The sequence below is a fragment of the Mus musculus genome, chromosome 5 (assembly GCF_000001635.26).
Source record: "Mus musculus strain C57BL/6J chromosome 5, GRCm38.p6 C57BL/6J".
Lineage (NCBI taxonomy): Eukaryota > Metazoa > Chordata > Mammalia > Rodentia > Muridae > Mus > Mus musculus.
The window spans coordinates 114,638,729-114,661,254 of NC_000071.6; the positions used below are offsets into that span (position 1 = coordinate 114,638,729).

Sequence of the window (22,526 nt, forward strand, 5' to 3'; positions counted from 1 at the left end):
CAGTATCACCAGCAATATCAGCTCTCCATGGTAACACAATTCCCCTCCCTGGAGTCCCATCCTGAATTTTCAGCGCCCCCACCCCACCCCAGCCCCACGCCTGTTGCAGCATGTCTGTTTTATCCATTTTTCTGGTACCCCTTTGGCTGTCATCTCTGCCACCATCACCCTGAACCAGGCACTGTCTCTCACAAGCCCAAGATAGCCCCGCCCCCTTGGCTTGCCCAGCCTCTGTGGTCCTTCATCCACTTTGCATACAGCAGTTGCTATAGTCATCTCAGAGGTCATGGAAAGCCACGGGGTCTTTGTAATCACTGTCCCTTCATAGCTATCCAACCTGAAACACTCCTTCGTCCCTTTTCACACACTAATGTAACTCTCTGACTGGGGGGTGGGGTGGGGGGGTGTGAGGGGTTGTTTCACATCCCCTGACTAGATACCCTTCACCGTTTGTAACTCAGTGCTTGTTTACGTGGTCGCAAGATCAATGCCGGTCCCTCCTGAATAACCGAGAGCCACTTAAGACCGAATCTTATATGCCTTGCTCAATTCCTCATTTTCAGCCCCACCTCACCTCCACCTCCCTCCGGACACCAGCCCAGTGTCTGGTACTTCTTCGGTACCCAGTGGCATCTCGCTGAATTAGTAAGAACTCACTAAAGGAGCCACCCAGGCACCTTCCGTGATTCCAAATCACATCTGGCATAAGGGGAATCGGGTCCTGGGTCCCGGCTTCGGCTGTGGAACCACTGCTAAAGAGGAAGCAGTTCCTCAGCTGACCACCAGGTGGCGGAATGTCTCTGGTTATGGAGCCTGCTGGAGCCCGGCTCTAAATGGCCCATTGACAGAGGTTGTGAACTACCCCGAGGGCGTGTGGGAGGGGTGGGGCAGAGATTCCAGATAACCCTGAAAATCAGATGAGCTAATCAGCCTCCAGCCAGAAAAACATGCAGGGGAGGATGCAGGTTTTGTGGAGCCCTGCAAAGGGATGTTGTGGGTGGCGACTGAGGGAGTCGGGCCAGGGAGGGGAGCTGGTGAGGGTGAGGCAGATCTCTAGAAGTGCAACTGAGAATCCCAACCGTAACCTTGCCACCTTCCAGCTATCCCGACCCACTGCCATGCTACCCACGGGGGACATGGGATTCCAGCTGCCTGTTTAGAGCACTTCGGGGCTGGGGGAACCACACCATCAATGTGTAGAAGTGTGTTAGAGCCCCCGTGGCTAAACTTTGGTTGGCTACTGCATGAATGAATTCCGTAACGTGGTGAAGGATGCAGGAGTCCAGACTCTACCCAATGATCTTCTGTGTGTTTGGCCCAAAGAGATACGCAAACCGGGGAAGAGGATTACCCAAGCAGAGCAGACCCCTCCCCCTGCCCACTGGTGCGGCTCACCCCGGAACTCCTCATCAGTCAGGCGCTTCTTGTGGGTCAACAAGAAGGAGAGCAGTCCATCTAGGTCCGCAGTGGAGCCCCGGGACACAATGTCAAAGAGGATGGGCCGATTGAAGACTTTGAGGATGGGGGGTGGCTGGGGTGCAGGAGCTTTGGGGCTCTGTGGCTGCTTCCTAGAAGGGAAAAAAGAAGGATACCAGGAGTTTAGCCTCTGCCTGCACTGTGCTCCCTCACCTAAGGTAGTCAGAGGTTGGGGGAAATGAAACCCAAGGGACTAAAGAATACTATGGGATGCTTTGCCCAGGAAGAGGTAAGCTGGCCTACTGTGTGTTGGGCAGAAAAACAGGAAAAGGATGCAAGCCTGCACATCCTCTAGCCCACCCACCTCCCCCCTCCATCTAACCACTCACTCACTCAGTCACCTATCCACCCACCCATCCATCCATCTGTCCACCCACCCACCCACCCATCCATCCATCTATCCACTCACCCACCCATCCATCCATCTACCCACTCATCACCCATCCATCCATCCCTCTATTCACCCACTCACCCCTCCCCCCACTCACCCCTCCCTCCATCTTTATGCTCATCTGTTCATCCTTCCACCTCACCACTCGCTGCCTACCCCCTTCATCCCTCTCACCTGCCTATTCATCTTCCCCGTCCTCCATCTAACATTTACTGAACACCTTTGTGTGTGAGAGACAGGGTCTTGTGTCACCCAGACTGGCTTTGTAAGGGACATGCAACCCAAACTGATCTTGAATGTCCCACCTTGGCCTCTTGAATGATGGGACGTCAATGCAAGCCACTATGCCTGGCTTATGCAAGGATGGGAACCGAAGCCGGGGCCCTGAGCATGCCGGGCTGGTACTCGACCACCTGAGCTTACCATCTGGCCTTTCATGAGCACTGTCTGAGGCGAAAAAAGCCTGGCAGAAGGCAGGGGAAGGAACTGGTTCACTCGCTCGCTCCCTCATTAATTTCATCATCCAACGATGTTTAGGACAGAAGAGGCCATAAAAGCGGGGTATTAGCCCAGAGCCCACTACACACAAGCATGCAATACATGTTAGCCAAAATCACCATCATTCCTGAGAACCACGTGTCTGAAGCCTGTGTGTGCAAGGCAGAGGTGCTGAGCCACAGAGCAAGGCAGAGAAGCGTGACAGGACCCAGAGAGGGCTGAGGAAGACAAAAGAGAGACATCTGTATAGTCATTCCGCAAACATTAATTGGGCACCAGAGAGAAAGAGCTAGCCTGGACACCATGAGGACAGAGATCCTCTCTCTGCCATGTTGCCATCCAGCCCAGGCTGGCACAGATGGGATGCATCAGAACTTATGTGAATAAGAGAGGCAGAGAGGGGCTGGAGAGATGGCTCAGTGGTTAAGCGCACTCTTCCAGAGGTCCTGAGTTCAATTCCCAGCAACCACATGGTGGCTCACATCCATCTGTAATGGGATTTGATGTCTTCTCCTAGTATGTCTGAAGACAGCTACAGTTTATTTAATAAATGAGGGGGGGAGGGGAAAGGGGAGAGAGAGAGAAACAGAGAGAGAGAGAGAGAGAGAGAGAGAGAGGAAGGAGGAGAGAGAGAGAGAGAAGATGGGGGGGGGGAGCAGAGGACCAGGAAGGAAGAAGAAAAGGAAGAGAGCAGCTACATAGGGCATGAAGTGGGAGGCCTGGTCTCCTTCATCCCTCTTCTCAGGGCCCAAAGGCACTATGGGAAAGAGGATGCTGGCCATGGAATGCTCCACAGAGCAAGAGCTGGAGCATCCTCCAACCAATTTTCCTGATCCTCTGACCCTCTATATAAAAAGAACTTGGTTCCCACCTGATACCACTGGATACCACTGAAAATCTTTAGGACCCCAATTTTTGCCTTGGTTCCCCCCCAATTTTTTCGAATTCCTCCAGGGAGCAGGCTAGGGTGCACCCTCAGGAAGGCTTGAGGGAGGGAAGGGAGGTGGTACAGTAGGACTCCCTGTTGCTTGGGGCCTCAGTTTCCCCATCTGAACAGTGACTGGACAATGTCCCTCACAAGTGATTGACTACACCGCCTTGGTCCTGATGAGTTACACTCTTGCACATCTGGGCCAGGGATGGCTGCCTAACCATGTGGTTGTCCTGTCTGGGTGCCACCTTCCTGAGAAGTCTTCCAGAGCCACCTCTCCTGTCCCTTATTCCTTGTCTGGCATTAGCGCCTCCCCGTCTCGAATCACAGATCTTCACTTGTCACTGCTCCGATTGCATCCCAAACCTGAAGGCGCTTCTGAGTCAGGAGCTAAACCTGGCCTGGCTCACTGCAGGCTCCTTGGGACCAATCAACTCCACCTCTGGGGAGCTGTTTGCTGTAGCAGTCCAGACATCACCCATGAGCCCCTGTGGACGCTAGAGAGCCATCTCCTAGCTATGTAAGCACGGAGAAGAGCTGCCCTCTGACTGGAAGCCAGTCTTTGGTCAGCAAGGGCCTAGGAGAAGACGCCACAGCTTCAGGCATCTCCAGACTTCGGGGTGGTACTCTTGGATACATGTGGAGGCTCTGAGGGGTTTTTAGGTAGGAAAAGGGCTCATGTCCAAGTCTGAGTCATTTCAGGACATATTACAGACAGCAGAAGGGACCTAGGAAGGATGTAACCACCTATTCAACCAGATCAGAGGCAGTTCACGGCAGGAGGAGCCTGGGGAAGTGTCTGCACTCCACACATGACAGACACCATACTGTGACACTCTACTTAGCAGAGGCCATGGAGAAGACAGGCCCAGATCATGGTGTCTGGGACTGAAGGTTCCTGTCTGCAACTGGGTTGGCGGAGACAACATCCTGAGAGGGCCTGGACCATCACTCATGGGGGCTTCTCTCCACTCTTCTACCTTCCAGCCAGGCCTCCTTCTCGGGAGAGAAAGGATTAGCACCCGACGCTTCCACACATATGAATGGAGAGATGAACAAGTGGATGATCTGTGGCCACAAAAATGGAGCTGGGTGGATGTACCTGAGGCTAGAACAGAGAGAAGAGGAGGAAGGGAAAGGAAGCAGGCAGCCGTCAAGAGTGGATGAGTGCAGTGTGGTGCCACACACCCGTAACCACAGCACTTAGGATGCTGAGACAAGAGGATTGAAAGCTAAGGCCAGCCTGAGCTGCAGACCGAGCCCTGTCTCAAATAGAGAGAGAGAGTCAGAGAGACAGAGACAGACAGACAGAGACAGAGAATGACAGAGACAGACAGAGTACTGATGAATGGCTGGAGATTATATAGACATTTTGAGAAGTAAATGGTAAATTGGAGGGAAGTTGGCTATGCAGATGGACAACTGGACAGGTTGGAGACAAGAGGGTCAGACAGCAGGGAGCCACCTAGACAATCACATTCTGGAGGAGCACACTGGACATGCGGAAGTAGAAACTGGATGCGTGCGTGGACAGGTGCATACACACGTGGATTATAATGAACAAGTGCACCTTTGGCTGTGTAGGACAGACAGACAGACAAGTAGATAATGGGCTGGTGGATGGAAAGGCGAGTGAAAGGCCAGGAGATAGTGGCACATGCCTTTAATCTCAGCACGTGGGAAGCAGAGGCAGGAAGACCTCTGTGATGTCAAAGTCAGCCTGGTCTACAGAGTGAGTTCCAGGACAGCTGGAAGGAAGCGTGCGTGTGTGTGTGTGTGTGTGTGTGTGTGTGTATGTGTGTGTGTGTGTGTGTGTGTGTGTGTGTGTGTGACAGATGGGTACTTATATAAAGGAGTAGATATATGTATGTATGGTATGTTTGTATATATAGGTAGGTGGATGGAGAGATGGTGGATAGTAGGTTATGGATGGATAAATAAAGAATGGGTAGATGGATAAGTAGGGGGATGGATGGATGGGTGTGTGATGGAAAAGAGGTAGAAAGATAGATAATAGGTGTATTAATGGATGGTTGGAGGGTGGGTGGACAAAGAGACAGGCAGATGAATGGAGGATAATAGATGGACAGGTGGGTGGATAGATGGATAAATAATGAATAGATAGATAAATGAAAAATGGATGATGATAGATATATGGTAGGTGAGTGGATGGATGGATGGATGGATAGGTGGATGATGGAAATGGGTGGATGATGGATGAATGGATGGATAGATGGAAGAATAGGTGGATAATGGATGGGTGGATTGATGGGCAGGTGGGCAGGTAGATGGGTGAGTGGATGGATGAGTGGATGGATGAGTGGATGGATGGGTGGGTGGATGGATGGATGGATGGATGGATGGATGGGTGGGTGGGTGGATGGATGGGTGGGTGGATGGATGGATGGATGGGTGGGTGGATGGGTGGGTAAGTGGATATATGGGCGTGTGATGGATTCAATACCAACCAGACAGCCAGGAATACTCACTCCACGACCTTTCTCCTCCATCTCTTGTTGTCACTGGGGTGGTGACGGTAAGTGCCGTAGTCGAACAAGGAATCCATGGGCGCTTTCTTGGGCCCAGGCACTACTGAGGACTCGTACAGGGTGGACTCCAACAGGTCAATGGGGTTGGGAACCCCCTTGCGGAAAGCGCCCTGGAACTTCATACGCAGGTTTGGACGTCCATCGCCAGGGCCAGCAGGGCGGCTAGCATCCACCGGGGAAAGAGAAGAGGAGCCTTCCTCCCCCTCAAACAGATTGGCCAGGGAAGAGAGGGGGAAGGCCTCCCCACCAGAGGTACCACTCTCATCTCCAGGGGGCTCAGCCACCTCCCCAGGCGCTGCACGGGGACCATCACCAGGATCTGCCATACTGGACCCAGATCTGTTTGTACTTCTCGGCCTGCTGGGAAATGGGGGAGGGGCGGTCAGCACACTGGGGACTAAGGGGGGGTCAGGCAGAGCCTGGCCAGTGGTAGAGGTTTCAGGAAGCCCCCTCCCATGTGGGCAAACAGCACTGTTGCCAGTTGCTTCAAAGCCACCGTTGTAATGACAGGGGCTGAGATGGCCACTCCCAGATGTGGTCGGCCGCCAGCCCCAGGCAGGAGCCACAACAGGGGCCTCTTTCAGGAACCAGGAGACATGAGTCTGTCTGCCTCCAGCCCAGCTACCCAGGACAGATATGGGCTGCATGAGAAGGTCTGGGAGCCAGCCCTAAGCCTGGATACTGAGCCCTCTGACCTGGTCTCACAGCTGGCTCCACACAGCCAGTGTGACGCTGAGCTAATCAGCGTGTCCCAGCCTCAGTTTCCTCATCTATGAGATGGGGAGACAAGGCTTGACAGGGAAAGTGACTAAGATGCAGGGGAGTGCTCAGAATGCCTACAAGTGCCCCCGTGACCAAGTAGGTGTTCTGAGGAGCCATGGGACCCTACACTACAGGGTGGTGGTCCCCACGGCTTCTCCAGCACCATCATTACCCATCTTCCAGGTCTGTAAAGGGGGAGGGGTCCCAGATTTAAATTGATATTAGAGCGAAGTTCTATTCTTCCCTCAGCCTGACTGGCTCCTGCCCACTGTGTACCCAACTGTCCTCTGCCCTGAGAACCTTCCTCTAGCCCTTACCTCTCTTTCCTAGATTACCTGCCAGGCCATGATACCCAGGCAGGGAACACATCCATCCTGAGTCCCCATGGGATGGAAGGGGAGAGACAACCGTGTTCTTTGTACCCATTTCTCAAATGCGGAAACTGAGGTTTCCAAGGGCAGACACATGCCTTGTGAAGACAAGTTGGGTTTTTTGGGTTTGTTTGTTTGTTTTTTGTTTTTCTTCAGTTTTCAGGCCCAACGTACGTTCACCTAGAGCCAGCAGGGCAGGGCCCTGGGCAACTAGACCAGTGTCCTGGAAGTCTTTCCCTTGCCAGTGGATACAGGAGTTTGTGGGTACCTCCTCCTTAGGCCCCACACGAAGAAAATCAACAAACTGATGCCCACCGCGTTTGCTCTGAAACTGCCAGGAAAGGCTTGCCCAGGTGGGAACATGGCTAGGGGCCTCTCTTACGGGCAGAGCCAGGCACACAGATGGGAAGAAATGCCTGCCAGGGGTGGCTTCTCTCCTGACGCCAGCAAGGAGAGAGAGCTGCATTTTGGAGTCACTGGGCCTTCAGTTCTAATTCCAGTTTTGATGCTTACACAGAGAGTGTGCCTGAGGGCAAGACACTGGAGGGCCAGAGCCTCTGTGTTCCCCTCTGGAAAATGGGTATCTTCAGACCTGCAGCAGGAACAAAGCTGAGTCTAGTCAGATTTCTCTCTCTGGGCTTTGGTTTTCTCACCTGAAAAACAGGAGTAGCCACACCTCCTCCTGAGGTCTCCCAGGTCTGTGAAGCACTACTCAGAGCTAGCCCCTTGTAAGGCCCCGTGAAACTGCAGGTCCTCTCCGCCTGCCATCTGCACGCAGATGGGTTCCTGTGGTTCTGGTCTTGGCTCTTTAGGAACAGTGTATGCACATGGTGGGGGCGGGATGCTCAGGGCCAGCTAGTAAAAGTGTCCTTCCAGGCATACTGTGCCCACCTCACTGGGGACCCGAGGTCGAGAGCCATGTGCCCTCAATGATCCACACAGCTGGTCATTCCACTCCTGGCCAGGGCAGCTCTGTGACCCTCCCTCAGGCACCCCTAGGAAGCTGCCATGGTGTCTTATCTCCTCCCCAAACTGGACAACATTCGGGTTCCTGGAGGCCCCCAAGTCAGGACACCTGGACTGAGCTAGCCTTGGTCATGTCCACAATAATCATGATTGGCTCTGGTCATGTTGAAATAATTACAAAATCAACCATCATTGTTGGGAGTAGAGAGTGTTTACTGAAGCTGGTCCTAAGTCTGTCTGTCTGTCTGTCTGTCTGTCTCTCTCTCTCTCACACACACACACACACACACACACACACACACACACACGCACGCACGCACACACGCACGCACGCACTCAGCCAGTCCTCCTGAAACGATGGACCAGGGCCACAGGGCTATGTTCAGTGACACCTGTCACCCTACTGTACAAGGGAGTAAACCACTAACATCTAGTGGGTCAAGGCCAGGATACCTGGGGAAAAATGCAAAGAGCCAGCCAGAAATCCAATAGGGCGGAGGCTGATTAACCCTGCCAGGCAGGTAGGCGCTGCTACAATTATCCTGTTAGGGATGAGGAAACATCCGAGGTTCAAGTGAAATAAGTTGCCTGAGGCCATGCGGGCTAGTGGCAAAGTCAAGGCTCAAACTTGTGTGAATTTCGGAGCTCGGTTCTTCCCCAGCCCCTGAGTTTACTGGGCAGGACCTGGAGAGTAGAGCGGAGCAGAGCCCGAACAGCATGGCGGGGGTGTGGGGGTGGGGCTTATCACCATAGCCTCTAATCCCAGCCCTCACATTCTCTACTTGTGGTAGAGAGGTGGTAACAGCTCTCTAGGCACAACCCCACAGACAATGTTGCTTCTTGTATTTAATCCCTATTATCACAATGTGACACGGTCTCAAACTGTGGTCCTCAATCCTCCCCCCTCCCAACCCCCATTGTGGTATGGCCTCCAGCCTCGGCCACGCCCCTCCAGCCTCAGCCTCACCGTGCTCCCATTTCACAGAGGAAAATAAGACCACCCGGGGAGCATATGACTTTGAAAAAGGTCCCTGAGAAGATCGGTCTCCCATTGGCGGTGCGCACGCGCAGACATACAGTCTCCCTTCCCCTCGTGCCCCGCTCTTTCTCTGTGGCCAGGAAGAGTTCACTCCCTGTTCTAATTTGCCCTGAAGGCTGTTATTACACATTCCGACCCTGTGCCAGCCAAGCAGGGAGGGCCCCTCAGGAGAGAGGCGGGGGTGGGGCGGTGTCTCCTCGACTGTGTTCCGTTCCTTTCTCCATGTTCACACACGTGCCCGTGCTCGGAGCAATCCTGGGCCCTTCGTCCCTTTATGTGGGCATGGTTTGCAGATGCCCCTAAGTAAGAAAAGGGGTCTGGAATAGGGTGCATGTGAGGGACAGACGCCCCCATACAACATCCTCCCAGGAGAGTTCATTTAAAGCAATGGTTGCCAAATATTTTAGCCTCAAGTGTCCTTACCCTGTTAAAAGACAAACAGGGAAAAAGAAAAACAAAACCCATGTATCAATCAGACATGGTGAATGCATGCCTATAATCCCAGCATTTGGGAAACAAGAGGCAGGCAGCTCAGGCGTTCTGGGTTATCCTTGACTACATGGTAAATTTAAGGAAATCATAAGGGAACAAAGCCTACACATTGAAGCCAGGTGTGGGCTGCACGCCCTCAGATCCAGAACTAAGGCACAAAAGGCAAGAAGAGCCCAAGCTCAGGGCCAGCCTGGGCTACATAGTGAACCCCGCCCCCCACAAATCTTTGTGGCAAACTGGCATCCACACAGGCAGCAGCTTCAACAGGATGGATTCAAGGAGGGTACAGATCTCAGGGCCTGTCTGCTCACCTACTCTACAAAATGCTCCTGAACATCTTCTGTGTGTCAGGCCTGTGTCTGTCTGGGGATACCAGCATGAGCAAATTCAGTAGTAATCCCTCCTTGGGAGACAACAAAGTAGGCAGCCAGCAGAGCTAGCCAGTGGTGCAAAGGCTACTAGTATTGTCCCCAGAAGCTCAGGAGCGGCCCAGGGATGCAGTGTGGATGCCAGTGGGACCCAGGTCCCCAGTAGGGTCTCCCTGCCTTCCTCTCTGTCTGCCACAGAGGCCCCGACTATGGGAACATTGCCTGAGATCATACACTCTGCAGTCATGACCCCTTGGCCAGTCGGGTGTGGCAAGAATGTGCATGCTGACATCACACATCCTGGGGATCAGATTGGGGGGGTGTCCCTCTTAATAACTGCAAAGTTCACCATAGCCTCTGGGAGCCTTTGTTTCTGTGCCTGCTTGAGGGCAGAAGTTGTCAGGTAAGGAGGTGCCAGATTGAGGGTGCCTCAGTAAACAGCAGGCTGCAAAGTATGCCCAGGATGCAGTGCGGCCAGAGGGCTCGCTCGCCATTGTTCGCTTGGCCCAGGGGGAGGGGGGGGCATCCTCTTCACTCTCAGGGCTTTGCCAGGCCTCATGGAAACCCTGGCACAAGACTATCAGATGCCGACCTCATTACGTGAGCAAGAAAAGCTGCTTAAAACCCAGGGGCAGGTTTGGGCAAGCAAGACATCTCTGCTCCTGGGGAGGGCGGCAGGGCGCTGGCTTTCCTCAGGTCTCGCCTTCTAGATCAATACATTCTAAATGGGTCATTATTAGCTGCCACATGTATGCACGGCCCCGGGGTAGACAAAAAGGAACAAAGGACCGGAAACCCTAGTGTGAGTGGACAGGCTGGTGGCCTCCACTGTTGTCCAGCCCTTTGCCTCGCCATTTGCTTCAATTCCATTACTCAGGAGCAAGAGGCAGGAAGGCATCTTGGTGAGTTTGTCTGACGGCCCTCTGGTCTATGCAGTGAGTTCCGATTCTGCCAGGACTACTTAAGTGAGACCCTGTCTCAAAGCAGGATGGAGAGGCTGGAGAAACCGCTGCTTTTTCCAGGGGATCCAGGTTAAAGTCCCAGCATCCACGGGGCAGCTCACAACTGTCTGTGACTTCAGTCCCAGGGGATCTGATGCCTTCTTCTGGCCTCTGTGAGCACCAGGCACACATGTGGCACACATACATACGTGCAGGTGAAATAACCATAATTATTAAAATAAATGAATTTTAAAAATAAGGAGAAAAAAAAAGGATAGTACTTTGAATTTTTTTCCTGGTCTAAACTAACTCTGCATGTCACAGTGAGTGCAGCAGGTAATGTCACAGTGAATGTGGCAGGTGACACACTTCACATCAGCATACACCATCTGCTTATCTCCTCTTCCCCTTCCAGAGCCTACGCCCCTGAGGAAGACATTCATTCAGAGTCACCATTCTGCCAGGACTGAACACCATGTGGGGGCATCAGGGACCCCTGAGGTTCCTGCAGGTGCAGGGCAGGGGAGCACAGGGGGAGGACTAAAGTTCCGTGCCTGGAATGGGGTAGACGGCAGAATGCAGAGAGTGCGGGGGGAGGGGGGCTACTGAGGACCATTAGTGAATAAGAACAAGGACCAGGGGTGAGTGCGGGCTGGGTGGGGGCTCTACAGCAGGAGACAGACCCTGGACCCTCAGACAGACTTTGTGGGTTTCTTCATCATCCTGGGGTTCCTTGGCTGACCAGTGGGGACCCTGACTCCTGCAGGAGCCACAAATAAACGTGACCACGAATGCCAGCTATCTGGTTCAGTCCTGAGGGAAGGACTGAAGGATGGGATGGAAGTTAGCGGGTACCAGATAAGGCAGCAGCTGCGTGGCCCCGCCTTCTAGATGAGGAAGCTAAGGCCAAGAAAGGAGCAAGCTGTATCATTGCATCCCAGCTCCGGGATGCAAGGCCACACACAGGCACAGGAGCTGGGGTTTTCCTTTTGGGACAGGGCCTCATGCATCTCAAACTGGCCCTGGCTTTGCTGCGTATCCAAGGACAGCTTTCAACATCTGGTCCTCCTGTCTCTCTACACCCCCTGGGTGCTGGGGGTCCCAGGGGCATACCACCATATCCAGCGTGGGCAGTGTTACGGATTAAGCTCAGGGCTTCACGCGGCTAAGCTAGGCAAGCACTGGATCCGCTAAGCCACTTCCCCAGCCAGGACTGGGCCTTTGATGGGGCTATTTTACAAGGATAAGAGGGCTCAGGAAGGGAGGGACAAACATGTAGGAGGGGCTGGGGGACTATGTGACTCTGGATCAGAGTGCCCAGACCTGAGTTGTGGCTGACTGGGAATCCTCCCCAGGACACTCACTGTCACAGGAGCTAGGGGAGACAGACTTAAGCACAGCCAATAGATGCTGGATAAGGCCAGGCTGGTATCTGAGCCCTTAATGCCACCCTCAAGCTATTATTATTATTACTAGGGCATACATGAAGAACCAACCGGGAAACAGAGCCTGTCAGGGGAAGACTAAGTGACTGGATCCCTCTTGGGAGGTGGACTCTGGCAGCCACCTCAGAGCGACTAACGGGAGCTCAGTCCCTTGGCAGAGTGGGACCCGCCGCCTGCCAGGTTGTGGTTGCCCACAGCCCCCAAGCCCCTGGCAGGAGGCAGCGGGGCACATCGCACCATGAAGGGCCCTCCCTGCTGGTATTTACCTAGTCTGTCTCAGCCCAGCCCACTTCCTGGTTGCTGCACAGTGGCCGTCTGTCCGGAGCAGACAGAGCTCCTGTGTCCTGCCGGGTCCCTCCACCTGGAGGGTGTCCCCCTCCGATGCTCACACCATCCAAGCGGGACACGGCTGGGGTGACTCACTAGCCCCAAGGAGGGCACGGCCAACGTGGCCACTGCAGTCACTTGGTTTTTGCATAAGCCTTGGAGGGCCGGCCCATGTCACAGAAATATCCCCTAAGAACTTTCACTGGAATGGGGGCATCTGCAAAAGACCCCAGGTCCAGAGGGCTGGCCAGACTAGAAGCTGAGTATGGCTTAGTGGAAAGATGGGGCTGTTGAGACTCGAAAAGTCACATCCTGTGAGACTCCACTTCCTTGTCATCTGAGAACACTGGAGTTTCTGGTGACGTCCATTCAGCTGGCACTGAGCTGTTTGTTTTCAAAAGCCCAGTGGGGGCTATGTGATTACAGCTAAGTGACCCTTCCCAGATCAGTGACCCTGATAGTCCCAGCCATGCCCCAGCCTCAGCACAGAGCCTAGCATACAGATATAGGAAGTCTCTACTCCAGAAGGTTCCCACCAAAGCCAACATCCAGCTTTAGAAAGGTGGGGGTGGAGGCGTGTCTCAAATCCTAGGGTCTCTTTCTCTGAGCCAGCTACTCTCGTTCAGATAGTCCCCAGGTCACAGAGAACTCTGGAAAGGGTTTTATAGCCTCAAGACATCGCCCACTCTATCTTGCCCTCCTCTTTCCTGCCACCAATGGTCACATCTCCTATCTGGGCCGCGGTTTTCTCATCCATAAAAAGGGGGTAAAACTTTCTACCTTCTAGGAACAACTGCTCCTGTCTTTGATCTGTGATTATTTGGTGTGTCACGTTCCTGCTTTAAATTATACAGTGGGATGTGGTAGCATTAACCTGTAATCCCAGCACTTGGGAGCGAGGCAGACGGATCCGTGGTCTAAAGCCAAACTGAAGAAGATCCTATCTCAGGAGACCTTGGGGATGTGCCCACAGGACACTTGATTGGTGTGTGCAAGGCTCCAGGTTTTACCCCCAGCCCTGTGAAAGTAGCAGCTCCTCTCTCAAGGGCTGCTGTAAAGATTAAATGTTATCATTCAAGCCCTGCATGATGTCTGGCACGTAGTATGTGCTCAATAAATGGTGGTGGCTATGCTGCTGTTATTTAACCTCCCCTCAATTTACAGCAGGGGAGGGGAGTCCGGAGAGGTGAGGACCAGGTGGGCACTGGAACCCAGAGACTTCCCAGCTCCAAAGCCAGGGATCCTCTGAGCTTTCTCCATGTCTGAAAATTGGTGAGAACAGAGACTGCCCATCTCTGGGCTGGGAGACAGAGGTCACCCCCCTACCCCCCAATTCCTTAAAATGGCCTAAGCAATCCTGTGGCAATGAGGCTCAAAGGAAGGGACCCTGAGGCACAAATGCAAAGCCCTGCCTGGGCACTTGCAGCATGCCCCAGGGACGCCGCCTGGAATCACGGCAGAGGCTCAGCTGGAAACCCCGTCCGCAGTATGGGCACTAAATGCCTCACACCAGAACTTCACACACATTCTCATCTAAAGCCTAACCCCTCAAGCTAGGAACTGATGTCTCCTCCCCAGGGGGGTAAACTGAGTCTGGGGGAGGAGAGACAGGAAGTGTCTGATATTTATCCAAACTGACCAGCGATGGGGACTTCCACAGCTCCCTTATCAAGCAAGCAGTGTCCAGATTCCCACGTCACACCAGAGGCCTGGCGACACCCAGTCACACACAGCTGAACTCAGAGTGCGCCAGACAGAGGTGGCAAGGGCCGAGATTGTCCAGAGTGATGCCCTGGGAATGCCCGGGGAAGCTGGCGTCATGGGTAGTGAGGGGATGGGAGGCTCAGAGTCTACAGAACTGTGACACCCCCTCCTCCCCCAACCCCCCAGCTAGGCTGTCCCATGCCTCTGAGCTTCAACCTCGTCTCTACGAGGGAAGGGACTCTGCACCTGCTGTAGGATCCTTGGTCACTGTGGGTGTCATAATGACAGAGTCAGAGACACACGCAGTCATTCTCCTTAGGGACGATTGGTCTCCCAAGGAGAGACTCCGTCCAAGTGACTACCTTACCCAATTCTGCCCTCCTACCCACGAACAGGTAGTTTACTGAGCACCTACTATATACAGGGCTGCCTGACCTATGAGACCCAGCAACCCCATAGGGTCACACTTACCCTGAGTCCCTCTACAGATAAGGAAACTGAGGTCCAGTCAGGCCCACCCACACCTACTGGCTCTCAGTCAGAGCTTGTATCCAAGAGGGGTTCTGATGGTCCTGACATACTGACATGTCTGTCCTTCCCTCCTTCCCTCCCTTTCCCAGTTTATAAGCATTCTCGAACCTTATCTGTGTCAAGGTGACATGGGAAGAAACCAGGCCAATGGGTCCCCACGGGCAGTTAGCTCCACAACCAGTTTCCACTCCCCTCCTGGGGTTCCCCCTCCCCCCAGAGCCCACGGGCCCATCCCCTTGGAACACGAATGTGCACACACATGGACAAGCACAGGAAGACCTGCCCATGGGCAGTCATCTGTTCTGTCACCCGGGTGGACCCCAGGCCACTCCACCCTCAGGAAAAACAGTCGCCCAGGGGACTAAGGAGCCCTTTGTGCCGGGCAGGGAGAACAGCATGTGTGTGGGGAGAGGCCACCTTACTCACTACCCGAAGGAAAACACCAGGAAAACACCGATTCCCTGGCCGCCCCCTCCCCACTCCACCTCCTGGGGCCCGCTCCAACACCCTTACTTCATCTGGAGCAGACCTGAGGTTTCCTGTGTGCCTGGCCTGGACCCTCCCTTACCAAGGAGAGAACAAGACCAGAGAGGTGGGGTGACTCCCCAGGGCTCACACAGCTAGGAGTGGCCCAGGGCCTGGGACAGAAAGGGGAAGCCATGGTCAGAAATGGGCTCGAAGGAGGGACGGAAGTGAGAGTCATGGCCAAAGGGAGTGTCCGGCGCTTTCCTGCCTGGCCAGCTTACAGGATCCAGTGCATAGGACCCAAGGCAAAGAGGGACAGGCCAGGGCAAGAATGGCAGGCAAAGTGGCATGAACCTTATCCTGGCAGAACTCTGACCTATACCAAGTTCTGGGTGACAGCCCTGGGAATAGAGAGGTAAAGACACTTCCTGGAGTCACACAGCGGCTGATGGCAGAGCTCAGAGAGGTCACTTCAAGATGGCTTTCATGACAAAGCTGAGCCAATCGCTGGCTTTTCTGGAATTTGAGGGGACAAGATTTACCGGATGCTGGCTTGCAGCTCTGCCAGGAGGAAGCTGAGAACCTCTAGACTGGTGGTTCTCAACCGTGGGTTTCGACCCCCACAGGGGTCACATAGCAGGTATTTATGACTCAAAACAGTCGCAAATTACGGTTATGTGGTAGCAATGAAATCATCTTATGGCTGGGGATCCCCACAATGTGAAGAACTGTATTAAAGGGTCGCAGCCTTAGGAAGGTCTGGAATCATGGCTCTAACTTTTTCCCTTCCCATAACTCGGGCATCCTCAGATGTAAAGTGTCCCCTGTGGGAACGAGGCTGTCACACGTGACCAGGTGACAGAGGCTGACTGAACTGAGTTAATTCCACAGTGACCCCACAAAGCAAGCACTCTCATGCCCCACATGGGAGTGCTTGCTCCAATGTGCAGATGGGGAAACTGAGGCTGGAGGAACACTTTCACTACCTGGAAGCCAGGGCTCAAACAAGGGCAGCTGGCTTCTAAGCCAGGAGAGCGGGACTAAGGAGCCCTTTGTGCCGGGCAGGGAGAACAGCATGTGTGTGGGGAGAGGCCACCTTACTCACTACCCGAAGGAAAACACCAGGAAAACACCGATTCCCTGGCCGCCCCCTCCCCACTCCACCTCCTGGGGCCCGCTCCAACACCCTTACTTCATCTGGAGCAGACCTGAGGTTTCCTGTGTGCCTGGCCTGGCACTCAATCAGTGCACAGCGCTGCCGCCGCGTGGAGTGGCGTGGCGTGGCAGACAGAAAGACTCCATCCTCCGTTAAAGCAAGTCTAGCTTTGCCCGATGCTTGGCATGGAGGGCTCCCAGGATGCCAGGAAACATGCCCTGGAGGGGGCTGCAAGAACCCGAGTGAGGGAGGAAACCCAAGTTTCAGGGCCTGTCAGGGAGCCTTAGGCTGGCAGAGCAAATCCGAGAGCAAGCCCCTTTGACAGATAAGGAAACTGAGGCTTGGAAACACCTAGCAAACACCCTAAACTCCCAGCAGAAAGCAGCAGGCTTAAGGGTTCAGAAGCAGTCCGGTTGTCCCCTGTGGTTGTAGGACCTCTTTCTTAAGTCTCAGGTCACCCCCACCCCCCATGGAAGGTCACAACAAATGGGGACAGGCCACCTCGTGGATTTGGGATCAAACAATTAAGACATGGGTGGCCCATTCAGAGCTGAGTGAAGTGACTTTGCCCTGCAGACCTCAGTCTCTCCCTCTGAATAATGGGTACAAGTTTTGTTACCTGAATGTACTGAGCGGATTCGCTTATAACAACTACTCAGTCCATTCTCACACCTACTAACTGGTGGTGATGCAGCCCAGGCTTGACTAAGGCAGACTGAGTCTGTACTCAAGAGTTCACTGCTCCAGCCACGGAGCCCAGGACTACAAGAATCTCCAGAGATCAGAATTAATCTTTAACAGGTGCTCGCAGTCAGCGATGTGGAACATTCTAGAGGCCCTGTGGCATGAAACAAATGTTCTCTCAGATCCCCAGATCCTGTTATAGATAGGAACCCATCTCCCAGGTCCTGGTTGGAGAAAGAATGGACTGGTTCTCCCCCCAACCCCCTGCAGTCAAACAGGAAGAAACTGAGGCAGAGCGAGGCTCACCAGCCCCCTTCTCTAGGTATACAAACACACTAAGACCCTCTTGAAAGCATTTGCTCAAGGATTGGGGTGTAGCTCAGTGAGGCCCTGGATTTCTGGACACTACCGGGTCCCCCCCAGCCTGGGGACCCCTGAGCTCCCTGAGTCATTCCCTGCGATTGTGTCCGCTCTACAGCTAAAAGGATCTTGCTATACCACACAAACAATGGTGGCATCTCCCCCTTCCCACCCACCCCCCAACTTTCAGAGCTTCTAAGTTGGCCTTGGCCTGGCTCACACAACTCTGGACAAACGGAAGTGTCTCTGCTCCCCACACCCTACATCCCCCAGCGCAGAACTGGCGAGACGTGTCTCAGCTAGTGCAGGTCCCTCCTAATGCCCTCTCCCCCAGTCCTGTTTTTATTCTTCAAGGTGCAGCCCAGTCACCACCTTGATCAAAGGCACCCTGATGCCTTCTGGATCTGTCTTCCTCCCTCAGGCATGAGACAGTGCTGCCCACCAGGAGCTGCAGCTGTGGAAGGGACGAGAATGGGGCATATGAGCTCGGGTCACACCCCTCACACGATAACTAGGCCAATCTCAATCTAAGGGGCCAGCATCCTGTGGTACCGAGCTTCCAAGAAGCCCCTACTGGGGACAGGGAAGCAGGTGAGGGCCAGAAGAGGAGGAGGCCTTCCTTCTTGGACATACGGCATCTGGATTTCCTCGAAAGTCCAGGCACCTTCTCGGGGCTCAGAGGAATCCTCCACCCAGGCACACCTCAGACTCCAGTGGATCTCACACAAATGTCCTCTGATGCCACCATCCCTTCTGGCTTCAAAGAGAGTCTGAGCAAAGCCAAGAAGGATGTTTGCCAATTGTGGGGAGCCCCTGCTCCCAGAGATGTCCGAAAAAATCAAGAAGGAGGGGGGAGGTCTCCCTTGGTCTTCTCTACAGCAGACAGGAGGAAGGCATTAAAACGGCCTTTTCGCCAGGCAGTGGTGGTGCATGCCTTTAATCCCAGCACTTGGGAGGCAGAGGCGGGTAGATTTCTGAGTTTGAGGCCACACTGGTCTACAAAGTGAGTTCCAGGACAGCCAGGACTGCACAGAGAAACCCTGTCTCGAAAAAAACCAATAAATAAATACATACATAAATAAATGCATAAATAAATAAAATAAAATGGCCCTTTCCTATTCTCTGTCAAGACAGTGTGGAAATGGAATGGCCAGCTCAAACTGCTGCGGCAAACCCCTCCAGGGCTCCCTCAACAGCCCCAGAATGTGTTCCCATAACAATATTAAAGAAGTACTGCGGTTCAGGCAGCTAGGGGACTAGACCAAGGTCACACCGCAGAGGAGGGCAGAGCATGCCCAGAGTCCACCCAGACTGTGCTCCTAACATAGTGATGACTGACAGACACCTCACCTTGGGCAGCACCAGGCCTGAGCTGTCCCCACATGGCCAACAGCCAAGGCATTCGGGCTCAGCTCTGCCAGGATTTCTTACCTCGCTGAACAAAGATCACATGCGATGTGCGCTCAGAAGTACAAGGTTCGTGCCACCCCCTCCCCAGTCCGGGCTGAGGACTTCATCCCTCGGTACTTCCTAACCCGGGCTGTGGACAGGCCAGTGGGGAGGGTTTTCAAAGCAGCCAGCCAGCGCCCAGGTTTCAGCTCACTAGGCTCCATCCTTACCCCCAAGCCTGGGTTTCTTCATCTACACAGGGGACGGGGCACGGCTGGGCTGGGCCCTTCTGGAATGGAAGACAGTCCCAAGGGAGTCTGAAGTTGGATTTTTCAGTCAAATGGGGAGTTTGGAAATCTCTTCCTGTCCTAGGAGGCCACTTCGAGTCTCCAGGGTAAAACTAAGGTTAAAGTTTTGCATCCTCTCCCCGGCGGGGCCATCTCTCTGAAACTCCAAAAAGCAGCCCTGGAAGCTGCGGGCGCGCAGTTCCCTCCCACGCGCCCATCCCTGCCACGCGCCCTACCTAAGTGGAGCTGGTCCGGGGTAGGTGGCCGCCCCTGGCCTTTGGTTTCGGGACTCGGGTCTAGGTGACCTAGATCTGCACCACACTCCCCCAATCCCAGGTCGGCGCCCAATCCACAGGTGACTTTCGTGGTGGCGTCGCCTCCCGCTATCCCGCGCGCGGCGGGGACGGCGAACCTCGAACCCCGTCATTGGGAGGGGTCGCGAGGAACTCGCGGATCCCTTCCCCGGAGCAGCCCCACTCACCTCAGGACGCGGGCGCAGCGCCGCCGCTTCCTGATCCCTCCGGCCGCGTCCTCCTCCTGCTGCGCTTCGGCCGCGCCGCCCCGCGGGGTCCCGCCCACCCGCGCCCGCCCACCCCAGGGTCCTCCCCGGCCTGCGCGCCGCCACCTGGCTCGGTGCCTCGCTCTTCCATTCATCCCTGGTTCCTGCGCCCAGGCCGTCGCCTGCCCAGCCCGGGAACCCGCTTGCCCGGCAGCTCACACCCATCAAAGGCTGGTAGAAAAAAGCCCGCGAGGCACACCGGGCACTGGAGAGGACTCCCCGCCACCCACCCACACACTACCCACCAAGCCACGGCTCTCCTTAAGTCTGAACCTCAGAGTCTCCATTCTGAACCTCCACCTATAGCCATCATCCGGAAGATGCTAGGGGCACCAGGTCTTTACAGAGCCCCTAACATCACCGTTCCTTTTCCTAGGCTGGGTGGGGGACTGCCTTGGTGAGCCTAGCGACTTCCTTGCGGTCCTTGTTCAGCCTGCCCGCAGCACAGTACTAGGGATGACCAGCCTGGGCAAACAGCAGGCCGGGGGGTGGGGTTGGGGGTGGGGTGTAGAAAGAAGGATTGAAGGGGCCTAAATAAAAACCAACATGGCGACCAACTTAAATCTTAATAGCTAACTCACTAATTAAGCTGTGTGTTTGGAGCGGGGTGGCATTGGCAAGTAAACCTCTTTTAACTGAGCCTGAGGTGAGCTGGGCCCACTTACAGTTGGGAAACAGGCCTGGATAGGAGGGTGGGCCTCCGCAAGCCACTGCCTTGGGGTGGGGAAAGAACATCGCTATTTGGGTGGCCGTGGTCTCCAGCAGAGTGAGCTGGCAGCTGTCTGGCAGCCGTGAGGGGGTGTGCGCGATGCCCCCTTACCTCCCCGACAGGAAGCCTGAAGCTCAGGCCTTTCACACCTGAAGTTGGGGCTGAACGGAGGCTGAGGCATCCATCAAAGAGGCTGACTTGTTCTTCAGGGTGGGGAGGAAAGAACCCTCAGCACTTAGTTGCCTTGCTCACCCAGTCCCATCTCACAGACTGGGAAACTGAGGCTCCCATGCAAAAGAGACTGTGGCTCGGCCTAGGAGGCTGGTGATTGACAGCTACAAGGACACCCGGATAAAAATTCTGCCCTGCCACAGATTAGGTAATGCCCCTACGTGGATGCTTGGGGTTCTTCAAGAGGACCCTGAATCTAGTCAACAGGGCCAACACCTGGGCTTAGCAGATGCTTTTACAAGCTTGGGTTGAGGGCCCTGGCCTGGGAGATGGCTCAGTTTGGTAAAGTGCCTGCCGGGTAAACTCGAGGCCTTGAGTTCAGCCACCAGAATCCAGATTTTAAAAAATCCCCAATGTGGTTCCACACATTCACGATCTCAGTGCTAAGAAAGTAGGGGCAGGCAGATCCCGGGGGCTCAGAGACCCTGCCAAAACACAGCGTGGATGACCCTGAGAAACTCCTAAGGTCGACCCTCTGGCTTCCTTCCGCATCCCACACACCAAGAGCTGGTTGAACAAGGTATGCCATCCTGACACTGGGATGGCTGAGGCCAACCTGGGCTACACAGCAAGAGTCTGATGGATAGAGCCTGGGTTAGTAGAACCCAGACCTGTGAAGTTCTTGTTCACTGGGTAGAGTTTTAGCTTCACAAGAGGCAGAAAATAGAGGTGTTGGATGGTATGGTGGCTGCATAATCTGAATGTCCTCAATGTCACTGATCTGTGTCCTTAGAAGCAAGACAGGCTGGGATAGAGGGCTTGCCTAGTGTGTGGGAGTCTTTGTGTTCTGTCCCCAGCAAGACAGGCATAGGCACAGACACGCACACAGAGTGAGACACACACAGATGTACAACCACACACACACACACACACACACAGAGATGGTCTCTCTCATGTGCATGCATACTACATTCAAAGTGGTGATCTTGAGGCTGGAGAGATGGCTCAGCAGTTAAGAGCACTGGCTGTTCTTCCAGAGGTCCCGAGTTCAATTCCCAGCAGCCACGTGGTGGCTCACAACCATCCGTAATGGGATCTAATGCCCTCTCTTGACATGCAGGTGCATGGAGATACAGCACTCATATACATAATCAATCATTTTTTTAAACTGTGACCTTGGCAAACACTGGGTAGACTTACACATGGGAAGTGGAAACTCAGGAGGACAGGGTTCGTTTGTAGCATCAGGATCTTCCCAGGCAGGAGGGGGAGCAGGGAGAACAGTGTAGTGAGGTACCCAGCAAACACAAGCTAGGGACACTGAATACCTCAGGACCCCTGTTGGACTGGTGATCCTCCTGCCTCTACCTTGAAAGACAAGAGGCTGTTGATAGCAAGCAGGGATACTTTTTGCTGGGAGGGAAGAAACATTAGTGTCAGGGAGTCCCATAGAGCCTTAGGGGCAGGTGTCAGTCCTGAATCCCACACAGCTCCAGGGTGGGATGGATCACTCCTCCTCTGGGGGCTCCTGGATGGCAGCGGAGGTCTTGTGTCCTGTGCTTATGGGGTGCCCCCTGTATGCCAGGCCCAGTGTCGTGTGCTATAGAGATCCAAGAGCTGTGGAGCTTAGCACCAGGTTACAGAACAAGATAATTAGACCTCATGTGACAGTTGTCACAGCAAAGATCTGATTTATCACCAGCCCTAGACACCTCCTGCCAGTCTAGAAGGGAAAAAGCCGGCAGGCCACTTGTAGAGGATGCTATCACTGGAAGGATTTAAACTCAAGTTGCAGACCCTCGGGCTGGACACAGACAACAGGAACACGGTCTCTACAGAGAGGGCTACAGAGCGAGGCTTTGAACATCCACATCATGTGGAAAACCAGCAGCCAGTTCCTCAAATGTTAAGTACACAGTGACACATGATTCAGCAATTTCATTTCCAAGGGACAC

The 22,526-nt window shown here is 54.2% G+C and overlaps 1 protein-coding gene across 3 annotated transcripts in view; it reads right to left on the bottom strand.

Moving 5' to 3' along the window:
* Positions 1-19,707, bottom strand: part of Trpv4 (transient receptor potential cation channel, subfamily V, member 4) — a 36,284-nt gene extending 16,577 nt beyond the window's left edge. For 2 of the 3 annotated variants that reach the window (XM_006530432.2, XM_011248235.1), the window contains exons 1-3: positions 19,614-19,707; positions 5,786-6,205; positions 1,396-1,568 (exon numbers count right to left, since the gene is read on the bottom strand). In XM_006530432.2, the coding sequence (XP_006530495.2) occupies positions 1,396-1,568; positions 5,786-6,171 (559 nt within the window). In that variant the 5' untranslated portion in view covers positions 6,172-6,205; positions 19,614-19,707. The remainder of the gene's footprint in view (positions 1-1,395; positions 1,569-5,785; positions 6,206-19,613) is intronic. The other variant, NM_022017.3, reaches the window with a different exon arrangement.
* Positions 19,708-22,526: the final 2,819 nt, after the last annotated feature.